This window comes from Thunnus albacares, chromosome 4 (genome assembly GCF_914725855.1).
Source record: "Thunnus albacares chromosome 4, fThuAlb1.1, whole genome shotgun sequence".
NCBI lineage: Eukaryota > Metazoa > Chordata > Actinopteri > Scombriformes > Scombridae > Thunnus > Thunnus albacares.
The window spans coordinates 8,215,377-8,231,016 of NC_058109.1; the positions used below are offsets into that span (position 1 = coordinate 8,215,377).

The window sequence follows — 15,640 nt, forward strand, 5'->3', positions numbered from 1 at the left end:
CTGACAGCAGCAAGGTCACACAGCTGAAAACAAAGTGAACTAACTGTTCTGTGGACCCTGATAGAAAAGGAATGTGTAAACTACAGAGATACAATACAACAGTGAAGACAGCAGAGTGTCCTTCACACACACTAAACAACAGCAGCACAGTGGGAACTACACCGTGTTTCTGTCCAACCAGGTCTGTTTTTTGTCGAAACAAGAACACTCAGTATATATTTTTTGTTTAATGTAGATGGATTAATTAATTTTTGCTGATTCGTTTTATTCAAGGGATTCTGTTATATTCTGATTCTGTTGAAATGAATCATTATTAGTCATAAGTTTTTTGTTGAAACATGAATAAATATTTTCATAGTTTGTTTCCAGATGTTTTCAGTGATATTCCAGTGAAACAGAATTGATCAACAACAGCTCTGGTACATCAAGACAATCATTGCACCTAATAACGGCCTCTTCTGTTTGTAAACTCCTTATTTGATAAATGAAATCCTCATGTTTCACTTCTTTTTCTTGTTCTTTATTTGAAATGGAAACTTCTCAAATACGTCCGTACATGTTTGAGCCTGAATCCGATCCGAAATATGCAAGTGGACAAGGGGAACAAACCATGGCACAACCTAAGCAACATGTGCGAACAATCTGACGTCATCATGAGGACGAAGTAGAGGTAACTTTGCGAACAGCATTCAGAGCAGGTTGGATTTTGACTTTCAGAGAGCAATTTTACATATGTTCACTTTTCACGTTCAAGTTTTGCACCCTTTGAAGTTTCACATAGACATCTGACATCATAAAAGCATATAAATAACAGAAAATCACAAAAAGCATGTAATGTCCCCTTTAAGAAGAAAGACCTGTCTCTAATGTAAGCCTGTTTTAAATGAAGGCCTGGTTCTCTGCAGTTGTGGTAAATCTTAGACTGGATTCTTGGTGGTTTAGTTTGAGAAGCTCAGTCAGACTCTGATTGGTCGAACTCACCCCAAACGGCTCAGCGAAGGCCCTGGAGCCGCTGTACAGAGGGTTGGGGATGGAGACTAGCGTGGGTTTGGTCTTGCCGCCCGCTGTGCCGTCCTCATCCTCATTCTGTGACAGAGGAAACAGGAAGGACTGTTAGGTGTTAGCAGGGCGTCAGTGAAACTACCAGCAGCTGAATGACTGATAAACATCAGATGTTTTCGGGTTTTTTTATTGATAATAATGTCAAACCCTGCCAACATTTAAATCTGTTCTACATCTTCAAATTCACCGTTGAGTTATTAGCAGATGTCACTTATATCACACAACATATGAAACTCTTAGGATTCTGTGAACCAGTGAGTTTATTTTCTGAATGAATCCCTGTGGAACAAAAGGGGACCAAAGGCTGAAAAGTGCTGAGTCACTTCCTGGTTTTTGGAAAACAATCTGTAATTCGATGGCTTCCCGTCTCCCCCTGTTTTCTCTGAATGTGCGGTGAAGTAAAGTTAATGTGTCTGTACCAATGGAACCGGGTGGTGACATAACATCTGAAACTCTCTGGTCCCTGGTTGCGTGTTCATGTTTTAATGCAACATCATTAAAAGAAAGATCAGTTATTAAAGGAGGAGTTCACAATTTTCAAGTCTGTCTTAAAACGTGTGTGTGTGTGTGTCTCACTCTGAAGTAGTGGAAGCGGAAGGCGTCGGTTTTGTTTTTGAAGACGTAGTAGCCGAGTCCAGCCAACACACATGCCACTAACACTGACACCAAGATGGCCGACGCCGTGCCGCTTGAGTGGGTGTGGCCACGGGAAGCATGATGGGAGATCTGGAGATGATAGGTACAACAAACACACACGAATTACACATCACATATGAGGACATCAGATTAAACCTTTAGACCTCATTGCTAGATATCTGACACACACACACACACACACACACACACACACACACACAGTCTTTATCTGTCCAGCTCTAATAACCATGGCAACAGTTACACATTGCTGCACCGTCACCATGGAGACGTGACTCTCTGTGCTGTGACCATTACCAGCTTTATTTCCTCAGAGGAAGATAAAAATTCAACCAATTAAAATGAATAATAGATATTAAAGATCCAGTCAGAAGAAAGACAGGGCGGATCCTCCTGGTCACATGTCCAAGCCTGACCCTGGCTGCCATTTTGTTTTCCATCACAGGAAGAAAAATCTGTTTGTATGATGTAGAGGAAAGCAAGATGGCCGCCGACACTTCACATGTCCAAGTCATTAAATTCTGAACCTTTACAGGTTAGTGTGAAGTCAACAGACTTACCGATTTTTAAGGTTCTAGCAGTTTCTACAAGGATCTGAGTTTACAGAAGAATATTTCCAAATTCTTTGATTCCAGCTTCTTAAATATGAATATGTTTTGGTTTCTTTTGTCCTCTATGATAATAAACTGAATATTTTTGGGTTGTGGACTGTTGGGACAAAACAAGACATTTGAGGATGTCACCTTGGGTTTTGGGAAACACTGATCGACCTTTTTTCACCATCTTATGGACCAAACAACAAATCAATTAATAGAGACAATAATCGACAGATTAATCGATAATGAAAATAATCCTTAGTTTCAGCCCTATATTTGAGGTTTGTGAGGATAGGACTTAAACTGAAATTGAAATGTAGTTTTGTTCAATATCAGTATATATATTCTTGGTGTTTGTATGTGTACTTATTTGGTTAAAGTTGTAATTATTAAAAAGAAGAAATTTTAGTTTTCTTAATTTTTCTGCAGTATTGAGGCCTCCACAACATTCACACATTTTTTCACCAGTTTTTGGGACAAAGTCTGTACTGTAATTTAATTGGTGCAACATTTGTATAATGGTTGGACACTAAAAACAGTTTTCAGCACACTACTGAACGGGTGTGAACCAGCAGAGGAGCCACTGTTTACCTACAGTTTAGCCCCATCTGTTACCTCAACACTCTGTGTGTTACTCTGAGACTCCAGAGTCACAAAGTAATGCAGAGAGGGGGTCTGTGAATTCAATTCACTTTTATGTGGTGAAAGAAATTACAGATTAGTACTTTAACAGACAAAACCTGAAGAAGATCCAAATATCTCAGTCTGAGAGAAAAAAGGGATTAAACTGACTCTGTCTACATTCAGTGTGTGAAGGGGACGAGGACGAATGGAAAGAAGGTGAGCTTTAGGTGAACTAAACATTAGTCATTTAGGGAAAAAGAATAATTAGTTTAGCTTCAGATTAATCTAATGTGATCAAATCTAATCTTCATCTTTTGTGTCCCATATCATGAATATTGATCAGAGTTGGGACGTTATCGGGATGAAAACGTTTAAAACTCTTCATTTCCTTAAAGAAACTAAACACAGCCATCTGCTCTCTGCCCACAACTCTTGCTGTTGCCTAGCAACAACAGACAGCACATCCTATTAGGAAGCAGATGGGAGAGGAAATGTTGTCATGGCGCCTCCTGGTGGCCACGATCAGAACTGTGGCAGTTCACATTACAGCAAATATTTAAAGGTATACTACGCGGGATTTGGCGGTTGGTGTTTGTGAACACATAGCATTCAAAACTCCTCCAGAGAGAGAGCAGCAGTGGTCGAGTGAGCTAGAGAGTGAATGAAGAGAGGGAGTGGCGGTGGCGAAAACAAAGCCATGAATCAGAAAAACAAAACATTATTTTCTGATTGTTTCACGGTAGTTATGTTCTAAAACACAAATAAACACACCTACACCTCCACACACCCCTGCGGGAAGGCACTGCATTGTCGGATTTTAAGTGAATGCAGAGCTTCATCTTGTCCGCTGTGGCCTCTCTGCTCTGCGTGTGTGTGTAGCTCAGCCCTCGGTCAAGCAGATACACAGACCTGCAGCTCTTTATACATCCATGACACAGAGACAGAGAGCAGAGCGGAGCAGAAGAGAGAGACGGAGACAGCGATGTAACCTGGTCGCTACGCTACAAGTCTCAATCTCACACCTGCACGACGTTATGGGCTGGCGGCTACACACCCACTGCCCAAAGGTTGACACCCAGAAACATCCCAAACACAGCAAAATGATAAGAAAATACACGCAGAGGGCAGAGTCTCTGCAGATAAATACAGACTTCTAGTGTGTATAAGTGATGATTGAGAAGGATTACTATTGTATGAGTCCATACTTTGTGTTCTAGGAAAATGTTAACAAGATCATGACAAAAAAAGACAAAAAAATGTATAATTAATTACATTTTCTGTATCAGTGTAACAAAATGTCACTTCCCAACCAGGGAGCCTGAAGTTTTACCAAGATTTCAATCTTGGTAAAAAAAAGCGTGGTGACGTCCTGTTGTGTCGCAGTAGAAACAGAAATGAACGTATACAAAAAAAAACTTTCCAAAAATTCCTGTACTTTTGGAAAGTACTTTTTGGGGGGTAAAACAATCTCCCTGAAACTTCATTTAGACATTAGATTGGTTCCTCGAGTGGAAATGCAGATAGAGGGACTGAGTTCCTCAAAAGGATCTTAGTTCCCAGGGAAAGTTCCTGTGGTGAAAATGCAGTTTTATGTGCTAAAAGCCCATGGAAAATTATTATTCAGAGATACAGCACTATCTCCACAAAGAGTAAGTCGTGTTGTTTCCAGCAGTGATGGCTGAGGGCCACGCTGACTGTCCCTGCAGTTTGGACTGGTTTAATTGAACTACAATTATACATATCCAGTGAAATAGTATCTACTATACTAGGATAGGACTGTGTTTTTATGTATATTTATCTTGTTAATTCCATATTTATCTTTTTAATTCTATATTTATCTTGTTGATTTTTTGAGGTTTGTTCCTATCTGTAGGTTGCTGTAACAATGCAATTTCCCCTCAGGAATTGATAAAATATCTCTCTCTCTAGGTGTAGACATTTTAAAGAAGTGTGCATCAGTGATACAGTCAGCACCTCTGGATTAAACCCTCTTCACTCACCGGTGGGAGAGGTGCTGTCAGCGGGGCCTCGATGATATGGATGATCCCGTTTATAGCAGGAATGTCCCATTCCAACAACAGCTGCTGGTTCACCAGTTTACGGCTCTGAGGGAGGTCATTTAAAATAGCAAAGAAACAAAATTTTGAAAAATATTACAGAGGTCCATTAATCCAGTGGTTCCCAACCTTTTTCGTCTGTGACGCCTTAAAATAAAGCAAAGTCTACCTGGGATCCCTCGTTGCCAACAGTTCAGGTTTTGTCTGACTAACAGTCGAAAACCCAAAGATATTCAGTTTATCATCATGTTCGACACAGAAAAGCAATGAATCATCACATCTAAGAAGCTGAAACCAGCTTATTTTTTAATTTTTGCTCATAAAAATAAAAAATAACTAAAAAAAACTATTATTCAATTATCAAAATAGTTGCTGATTAATCTTCTGTTGATTGACTAATTGATTAATCAACTAACCTTGCAGTTCTAGAAAGAGGACTTATTTTGTTTTATTTGAATAACTTTTAAAATAAAGTAATCCTAAAGAAACAAAGAAAAAATGAAAAGAAAGTTTGACAAAAAACTCTTTTGTGTGTTAAAAATGTTTTTTTTCTCCTGAATCCTATCCTGTCCTATCATCTCAGGATCCCTTTGATTAATCCAGTGACCCCTTGTAGGGGTCCTGACCCTGAGGTTGGAAATCACTGCATTAATCCAAACTCAAAAATATAAGAAAACATGAGAAGTGTTTGTTTCTGACCTCATTGTTGCCGTGGGTAACAACCAGGTTGAACCCAAGTCTGGATGTGATGACTTCCTGGTGTTTCAGATCCTTGTATGGTCGTCTACTGTGATTGGCTGTGATGTGATACTCAAGATCTCTACCAGACAGAGTCTATACACACACACACACACACACACATAGATAGATAGAAACACATTAGATGTCACTGACAGCTCTTTTAGTTGGAACCTGCTGATGTTCTGAATTAATTAAGTTCTAGAGGTTAAATACGTAATTAACAAAAGGTTAATATATTTGTGGATTTGAGTGGATCATTCTACTTCTATAGTCAGGTTATATACCTAGTAGACACATGCTTCAATAGAAGTCTGCAGTCCATGTCCTTCACACATTAAAAACCTTCAAACATGAGTGTACTCCCCAGGCTCCATAGCTTCTTCTAGATTGGGTAACAACCACAGAGGTGACTTGTTCTAAATAACAAATAAATTAATTAACCAATCAAAAGTGGAAGCTCTCTGAAGTTATTGGTTACTGGAAAGATAAACCTGGTTATCATTAGCAAATCAATTAATTAATTATTATTATTAATATAATTAATTGACGATTTAATTACAGTATTTACAAATATTTCAGTTTATTATGAATAGGTCTAACGATAGTTACTGTTTACTGTTACAAACTTACAGTTAATTGGAGTATTTAAAGTAGTTGTTATAGTTTGTAATAATTGTAATACAAACATTTAATTTCAACTTAATAGAGCTATTGTAATTATTAAAGGATAATATATGTATGAATTAATGTAAAATATATGTAACATTAACTGTTAGTTAAAAATGAATAGATTTATGCTATATTGCTTTATATAGTATATGCTTATGCATATATGTAGTTAATTAATTAAGTGTAGTTAATTATGTACATTTTCAAATTCAACTAACAGACAGACTGAAAACCTGGGTTGGACTTTCAGTCATAAGTCTAAAGTGGTAAAATTCTTATCTCCAATACAGAGACCTGATTGAAGCAACATGACCTGTGGAGTTCCCCAGGGCTCAATCATTGAGCCTTTTTGGCTGGACTGAAACAGCAGGGCCAGTCCTACACATGCAGTTATCTGTGAGTGAGTGACTGAGTGAATGAGTGATGAAGTTACACCATTGGTCGGCCATCCAAGTGTTGGAGTTTCCCCATTGACCGTTGCTCTTTCAAAAAGAATCAGCGCAAACAGTTTTCTATTTACATCATGAGGAGGCATTTACAGAGCTTCCACTCAGAGCCCTATTCGCACAGGACCAGTATTACCTCGGGACCTCATGTGATTTACGCCCCCTCCCTTCCCCACCTCTGTGTTTCATGCGGCACATTTGCACAGGATAAGCAAAGTCTGTATTTTACTTGAATTTACTGACATTACCCCCCTGGATATGCGTGACAAGATGACAGGCTGCAAACTTTTACAGTCTACAGTTCCTGCTCCAAGCTCTCAGCTCCAGTGTTAAATGCAGAGAAGTCAGCTAAACTGTTTAAACAGACACATACCAGCGTCTGCAGGTAAAACATGAGACTGAAGTAGGCTGTTATATCAGTTTAGTGTAGATACGCTTGCTGTAACTGCAGTAAACTGAGTGAAGATGAGCCTCCTGAATTTGTGCCCAATGCTGTAAAAACTTTCATTTATAATTTCCACCACAGCCTCCAGATGAACATTTAATATCCAGGAATTCACATTATAGGCACTATCACTAACTATTCCTGTAACAAACTGGCCACAATTTTGCCCACCCATACACGGTCCAGCCATATACTAGGTTTTGACCCAGTCTTGTTAACCTTTAGATGTTTTGATGGATGGCAGTTGGAAAAACACAAGATCAAAAAACTACTCTTAGATGATAAAAAATCAGGAGTCAGAGGTCCAAGCAGCAAAGGGTTCTTTAACGTTGGCAAAAAAGGAGAGCAAACAGTACATACAAGATGTACCAGGTCGCTCTGAAGGTTCTGGCCTCAGGGCGTAGGTTTTTAAACCCTTGGGTTTGCATGGGTCACACCTATTGTCCATCCTCTTTATCTTGGCCAATTACACCATTATATTTTAACTTCGTCACTCGTTGTTGGTCAAAACTCTTCAAGATGAACTGGATATGCATTGGCATATTCAGTTCTATCTAGTTATGTCCCTTTTTTTATATGACTATTAGGGATCATTTTACACCATTATTGCCAAATTGTCTCCTGGCCTTTATTTTTTATAAGTCATTCTTGCCATTTTACACCCTTATTTCTTGATCTCCTTTAGTGCAGACTTTAATGCAAACCCAAACAAAGTGACATGTAATACAAACACACTCAAATTTACCCAGTTTATGAATTATGGTTGAATTAAAAGTCTTTTACAACACTTCTGTACCCATATTTTGATTCTATGTGATTTGTAGGATTACAAATACATCATCAATAAGAAGGCAACACACTATCACTTATCTCTTATAATGTTTATAAAATCATCATAGGTTAATATTGTCTGTTAGCCCATTTTTCATTTCTGTTGAGCTTGTTTTTATCCTTTTGTTTAAAACATCTTATTCAGTATTTCTAAATGTTTTTTATGTCATATGTAAAGCCTTTTTAAGTTGTCTTTGTGCACGAAATGCACAACAGAAAAGCCTTATCTTAATCCAATATATAGTAATTGTTAAAGGGTAATAGTTATATTACCCAATGGGAAATTATAATAGCTGACCATAAAGTTAATACACAGACTAGAAAGTAAAATAATAACATGAAATACTTGTATAGGTCATTAATTTTATAAATATGGTACCTGTCAAAGGTTTGGACACACTTTCTCATTTAAGCGAATGAGAAGGTGTGTCTTAAGTTTTGACTGATACTATATAATGAAATATAATTAAAACTATAATATAATAATAAGTCAAATAACTTGAAATAATTTAAAAAAAAGTTATTAGTGTTGGTAACTTACCTGGTTTTGGGCGAAGCCGGCATCATGAGGAACAAACAGCGTGACCTCAGACTTTCTGTGAGATAAAAATTCAACAAGCTGTTTTCCCTCCGAGGACGAACCACTATAGTCCAGCAAGGACTACAGTGAGAGAGACAAGAGGACAGTGGTGTTATTTAATCCACTCAATAAATCTTTCTTAGTTACTACTTAGTAGTAACTAAGAAAGATTACTACTAAGTAGTAGTTACTACTACTTAGTAACTAAGAATGATTTTTGCTTATTTAGTCATGAATATTTAATGTTACAGAGAAAAAGGATGAAACATTTGCAAGCACAAAAAACTATGTGGTACAGGAGGAAGACAAAAGAGGAAATTAAACATATCTCAAAGGATAATGGGTTTATTTTTGTGGGTTTTTTTCAATCCTGTTTTATGTTCAGACAGACATATAGTATATATCAAACTGAGTACACCCCTGTGTAATATCACTAAAATGTTAAATGATTCAAAATTGTATCATCTTACAATACTTGTAGTATTGTAGGGTGAAGTGTAAGGTCTTATTTGTAATTAAAAACAAACAGGTTAGATAGACTAAATAGAAAATACAGACCTCGAAGTAGAACCTCAGTGCAACAGAAGTGAGTACACCTGTGACTTCCAATTAAGACTAATTGCCTGAACAAGCTTATAAAAGAACCTGTGAAGACCACAACTTCTTCAGTTTTGTCCTGGGTTGTGTCTAATGCAACATGGCTCCACATGGTGAGGAGTTGCCTGAACAAGTAAGAAACCAGATTGTGAGACTTCATGAAGATGGGAGAATGTACAAGATCATCAGTAGACTGCTGAACAGAAGCCATAACACAGTTGCAGCAATGGTTACGAGGTACAGTAGGATCCGTACTACCAATAGCAGAAGGTGCAGCGGTTGTCCTTGAGGAATGACAGTAAGCACAATTCACTATTTACGCAGCCTTGCATTGAAACACAGATGGGCAATTGCTTCTGACTTGGCACAGGGATTATCTGTGGAAATTGGTGTTTCAGTGAATGATCAGACAGTGCGAAGGACATTGCATGAAGTCAACTTCTACAGGCAACGTCCAAGAAGAACACCATTGCTCACAAATGGACTCAAAACTGCATAATTAAACTTTGCCAAAGAACATGAAAAGAAGCCTGATGAATATTGGTGGCACATTCTTCGGTCAAATTTATTTTGATCAAACCAAAATAAATTAGTTTGGATCAGATGGGGTCCAGCATGTTTGTTGTGGACCTGGTCAGGACTACCACAGTGACTGCATAGTGCCAGCCATGAAACATGGAGGTGGGAGTGCGCCGATATGGGTCTGCATGAGTGCAAAAGGCGTGGGGAAGATGACATTTATAGATGGCACGATGAATGCAAGTTTGTACCCAAATACTGAATGAAAAGACGACTCCTGGTCTCAAGAAGGTTGGCAGAACAGGAATTTTCCAACATGACAGTGATCCCAAACATACTGCAAAAATCACACAAGAGTTTTTAAAGAAGAAAAAAGTGAAAACTATAACCTGGCCAAGTATCTCCCCTGACCTGAATCCAATAGAACACCTTTAGAGTATTTTAAAGAGGAAAGTAGAGCAACAAAATCCCTCCAGCAAAGAGCAGCTGAAAAGAATCATATGTGAAGAACGGTATCATCCATGCCAATGAGGATTGAATCAGTCATCAGAAACAAAGGTGGGCATACCAAATATTGAAAAATAAAAGAATGGAGTTTCACTAGTGAAGGGTGTGCTGACTTTTGCTGCGGTTGGTTCTTAAATATGAACCTTTTATATTAGTTTAATTAGTCAGAATTGGCTGAATTCTTCTTGGGTATTGTCTAAAAACAATGTAATTTGTAATTATGTAACATCTCAGTGATATTGACCAGGGATGTACTCAGTTTTGTTATATACTGTATTTACAGTAAGTCAAGAAATTGACCATTTATGGCTAATTATTATAGACCTGTCTGAAAAGAATCCACCATAAATAACTAATCTCCCATTAAAGACACTGAAATAAAAATACATTTTCCCAGTTATAATCTTGTGTCCTTGTGTTATCTCTCATTTTGCCAAAAAAAATAATTTCAGAGTATTTGTATATCAAAATCCCAGCCTTTCCCCATCCTGTAAAATGTTTTCAGATGTTTGATGACTCATCTTGAACTCAGGGGTTTTTACAAAAATGTATCCAATTAAAATGTGATTTTGGGCGACTAGCTAACATCATATAAAACCACACAGGTTAAAGAAGCAGATCAGTATCACAAGGGGAAGTGTGTTTTACATCAATGAGGAAAAAAAACCCTTTGTTTTCATTCCAAAAGAATGTGGTTGAGGTCTTAATTTATTCCTCCTCCTGATCTAAAAACACGGGTGAGGGAGGTGTGTGTGCAGGCCAACAGAATCAGATTTGATTGGATGACCTGAAAACTGAAAATACTGAAAGAACTTATAATAAACCAGAATTATCTTTAAAAGGGGACTTATTATGCACATTTCCATGTCTATATTTATATTCTGGGGCTTCACTGGAATATCTTTGCATGATTTACAGATATGTCCCCTTTCGCAACTAAATGGTCTAACTGTCACACTCACCTTGTAAAAGATGGAGATGTTACTGTACGTTGCAAGGACGTTGGTCAGGACGCCGTTACAAAAATCTCCGTTTCCGACGTAACCAGTAGGACACACACACGACACATCTGCACACACAGACACACACATACATGTTAATATCACTAGGAATACTTTTCACATACCAGGGTTATCAGAGGTTTGTTTTCTGTTTGTACAGCATAATGTGTGTCCTCATGTTTGGAGTTTTAAGTCTGATGTTGTGTCTCAACTTTGTCATTTGACATGTTTTCTGTAGATTTGACCAGAGGCGAAGATTGTATTGTATTTTGCAGTTGTTTGGTGAACACCACTGCCATCCATCAATCCACCAGACTTTAATATACTGGAAACTGCCACAACAGTGAAATAAATTGAGATTGATGTTAAACTATTTCACAATAATTGAATTTATTGATCTGTTGGAAATTTAAAGTGTATCAAAGCCCAGAGGACCACACATTTTTTAAATTTACTTTATAATTCTGTTCCTGACAAAGTCTGATATGTTGGATTTTTATAAATACAGTGCATTACAGTGTTGTCAAGAAACCAAACTAAATATCATTGAACATGTTTCAAGATTTTCGGACATAAAAGACAAAATATTTAATCCGTTAATTGAAAAAATAGGTGACAGAATAAACAATAATGAAAATCATGATTACTTGCAGCCCTGGATTATATAGCAAATCCAAACCGCCTGTTTACCTCTGAGTGATAAATTAAATCCACACAGAGCTCTGTGACGCTGCAACAAAATAAATAAAACATTGAAATAATGTTCAGGAACTAAAATGTCCACTGATAAAACCAGATGGGAGAACAATTTTAATTTATTTTTTACTGTATGTATACCAAAATATTTTCATATATTATGCAAGCAGGTAGCTTTGGGTCTGAAAAGTGAAGCCACTGCAGAAGTGACTTAAACCTGCATTCTCTCTAATGGCCATCAGGGGGCGACTCCACTGGCTCCAAAAAGAAGTCGGATTGTATCAAAGTCTATGAGAAAATGACCCTACTTCTCACTTGATTTATCACCTCAGTAAACACTTTCCTACTGTGTTTATGGTCTCAATTGCTAGTTTCAAGTCTTCTTCAATACATCATGATGTTCATTTTGTAAATTATGGTCCCATTTAATTTAAATTTGACGATAAAGCAGTGTATGCTGTAGGGCGTGACTATGTTGTGATTGACAAGTCGCTAGCACGGCGACAATATTGGTTAGGTAACGTAACCATGGCGTAACCCGAGATTCACAGAGTATGGGCGTAACCATCACTATTTCAGTGTGTTTTCAGTTCATGAAAGTTAATTGCAACATTTTGGTTGCCTAAAAGTCTTGCTCAGCATTTGATTGTACTAACTAGTGAAAATTAGTGTTAGCATTAGCATTATCACAGTAAACCAAAGACTGTAAATGCACTGTGCTAACCAAGCTAGCAGCAAGCAGCTAGCGTTAGGGTCAGCTCCACCCTCTCGTCCAAATATGGTCACCTCAGGTCACTTCTGGCTCTAAAAATCCAAGATGACGACGGTCAAAACGCAGAACTCAAGGCTTCAAAAACGGGAGTCCACAAACCAATGGGTGATGTCACAGTGGCTATGTCCATTATCTTTTACAGTCTATGATATCATATCATACAGCATATTGTATTATATCATCATCATTTTATATTATATGTTCTATCTAGGAAAACTGGTAAAACGGTCATGCAGTACGGTAATGAAATTTGAATTTATTTTGAAAACAATTAAATGGACAAGATGGTATCTTTTTAATTAAACCATTTATAATTTTCAGCAAATTCCATAGATAAAATGAAATTAGCTAATTAAAATATCTATATTACAATTCTTTAGTTGGGCTGCAGAATAAAAAAGCAAATAATTATTTTTAAAACCTAGAAAAAAGAAATGATTTGAATCTGTACATTTTCAAATTATTTTTTTCCTCCTACATATTATTTTATTTCTGTTGAATGTGAAGAGGTTCCTGTAGTATCCTTTTTACCTTTTTTGGGTAATGTTATAATTTCCTGGCACTCCACTTTTTGTTCTTGTACATTTTTATACTGTATTTTATTGTGCTTTGAATTTGAGTTTGTGTTTTGAATTTGATTGCTTTAACTAAAGAGGGAGATGTTTCCACTGATCTGTCAGCTTCTGTCTGTGCTTCCATATTACCTTTGACCCTGTAGCAGTAGGCGTCATACTTGCTGGTCGGGTCCACAGGGTCTTTGTAGAGGACCAGCCCCACGTGGTTGTCTCCACACTTGACGGAGGGGAAGCGGGTTGGGTATCCCACCTTTCCCCCTTCAAGCCAGCCGGCCACGCACAGATGCATCCCCAGCTGTCAGGACCAGAGAAAAACAACCACAGCAGGATAAGTGATTGATCACAAATCCCAGCATGCACTGCTGTGGTCGGGACAGGTGAAATACAATAAATACTTCACAATTAACTGGAAGAGGTTGTTATAATGTGGCTGTGAATTCTGTGTATCAACAGAAATATTTCCAGATGTTTAAAGATCAATTTAGGCGGATTGATTGACAGTCTCAGATGTTCAGTTTTCTGTCCTGTTTGTTATTTAGCAGGATATCAAAAAGTATCTGGAAGTAAAGCTGCTCATGTATGAAGAATGACCCACAGGATGTTGGTGTTCGTGTGTAAAGAGGAGGACAACATCTGATAACACACACAAACCTCATCTTGGATGATCCTTTTTCCATTAAGAGTCCAACTTCAAACACATTCCCTTATTCCAGGCATCTGCCGTAAAACCAAAGACTCCAAAACTGTTTCCCCCCAAAAATCTACCAAAATCTGTCATGAATCTGATATGGATTGCAGGTCTTCATGGAATATTTTGTGCATGTTCATTTCCAAAAGGTTTTGTGTTTAAAGTATATCTCTGATGTTTATTACAGCAGCAATAATGTATGTCAGGATAACTTCTATTTCCACTGTAACTGACATGTCATGTTTGATTATTTAGTGGCATCAATAATGAAGATTCTGGGGAAACTACTCTCACATTTATATTCATTTATACATACAAAATATGGACGAGGGTCAACTCCCATGGTCGACGCCCCTTTAATCCAAAACTATAACTGGTTCAGACATCTCTAGAGACTCCGCTAATAAAATCTTGGTCGTAATCTGGGTCAGACTGTACGATATAATTGTTCAGTCATTATATTATGTTTACATGGAAGGTCTTCTTACCAGAATTAATCTAATTCTCACGACTTCAGGTAGAAGGATTCCTAAATTTAAGGGATTAGATTTGTTTTATAATAATTGAACAAAATCTCCCAAGAACCAAACAAAAAATTTAAAAAAATGAATAAATACCTTAAATTGAAAGTTAATAAAAATAATGTGAAACCAAAAAATGACCTAAAAGGCACTAACAGCTTACAATAAAACTATACATAAGTGCTACATTTGATTACAATATTCTACAATCTTCTTTCACTCAGGACTCCTGAATTTTTCAGTTTCGTTGCGCTTCCTGACCACCAACCTGTCCCTCAAAATGTATTTGGCCGATAGGGACGCATTCCTGTAACACCCGCCCACATGAGAACTTTGTGTCAGAACTGAAAAATTCAGCAGCAAAACTGTAAAAAGTGACAGCAAAACAGAATCCCGATCAGTGAAAGTGGAGAATACTGTGATCAAATGTAGCACTCAGGTCTGGTTTTATTGTAAGTTTTGTCTTAAAGGTTTTGGTTTCAAATTATTATTGTTATTATTTATTATTTTTTGTTTGATTTTGTTCATTTATTATGAAACAAATCTAATCCCATAAACTGTGATAGATATCTTAGTTGTCATTACATGTATTATGTATTTTCTTTATTTAAATCCATTGCTGATATTCCACGTGGGTTCAGTCATTGATCACTATCTTTCTCTCCCACCTTTGATTATCACTAACTGTGTCCTGACTGCACAAACCAACACATTATGATAATTCATTTCCTAATTTATTATCCTTGACAACTGATCTTCTCCACATGTGCATTAATTTGTTTGAGAGAAGTTGTCTTGACTCTTTCGTGCATGTAAATCTTTTAATATCAGAATCCCTGAAGTTCCCAAGAACTAGAAGAGCGAGTAGTGAACATATTCTTATATATATATATATTCAGTAATGAAACAAGGTCAAACTACCCGTCATCGTCCATATCACCGAAATAATGTAAACACAGTTACTCTGGGGAATATAAATAACCCATGTTATGGCTGAATATCTTACAATATATCTGTCAAGCGTTGGTGGTGATATCCTCGGGTGAAATCCGACACTCA

General features: G+C 37.2%; 1 protein-coding gene and 1 long non-coding RNA gene across 3 annotated transcripts in view; one reads left to right on the forward strand and one right to left on the reverse strand.

Annotated features, from left to right (window-relative positions):
- LOC122981255 overlaps window positions 1-15,640 on the forward strand; it is a 571,779-nt gene that overhangs the window by 2,257 nt on the left and 553,882 nt on the right. The gene's annotated exons all lie outside the window — the stretch shown is intronic.
- Window positions 1-15,640, reverse strand: part of stab1 (stabilin 1) — a 93,559-nt gene that overhangs the window by 1,796 nt on the left and 76,123 nt on the right. For both annotated transcript variants that reach the window (XM_044349882.1, XM_044349881.1), the window contains 7 exons: window positions 13,502-13,667; window positions 11,291-11,397; window positions 8,667-8,786; window positions 5,693-5,827; window positions 4,937-5,041; window positions 1,639-1,788; window positions 982-1,086 (listed from right to left, as the gene is read on the reverse strand). In XM_044349882.1, coding sequence (XP_044205817.1) covers window positions 982-1,086; window positions 1,639-1,788; window positions 4,937-5,041; window positions 5,693-5,827; window positions 8,667-8,786; window positions 11,291-11,397; window positions 13,502-13,667 — 888 coding nt within the window. The remainder of the gene's footprint in view (window positions 1-981; window positions 1,087-1,638; window positions 1,789-4,936; window positions 5,042-5,692; window positions 5,828-8,666; window positions 8,787-11,290; window positions 11,398-13,501; window positions 13,668-15,640) is intronic.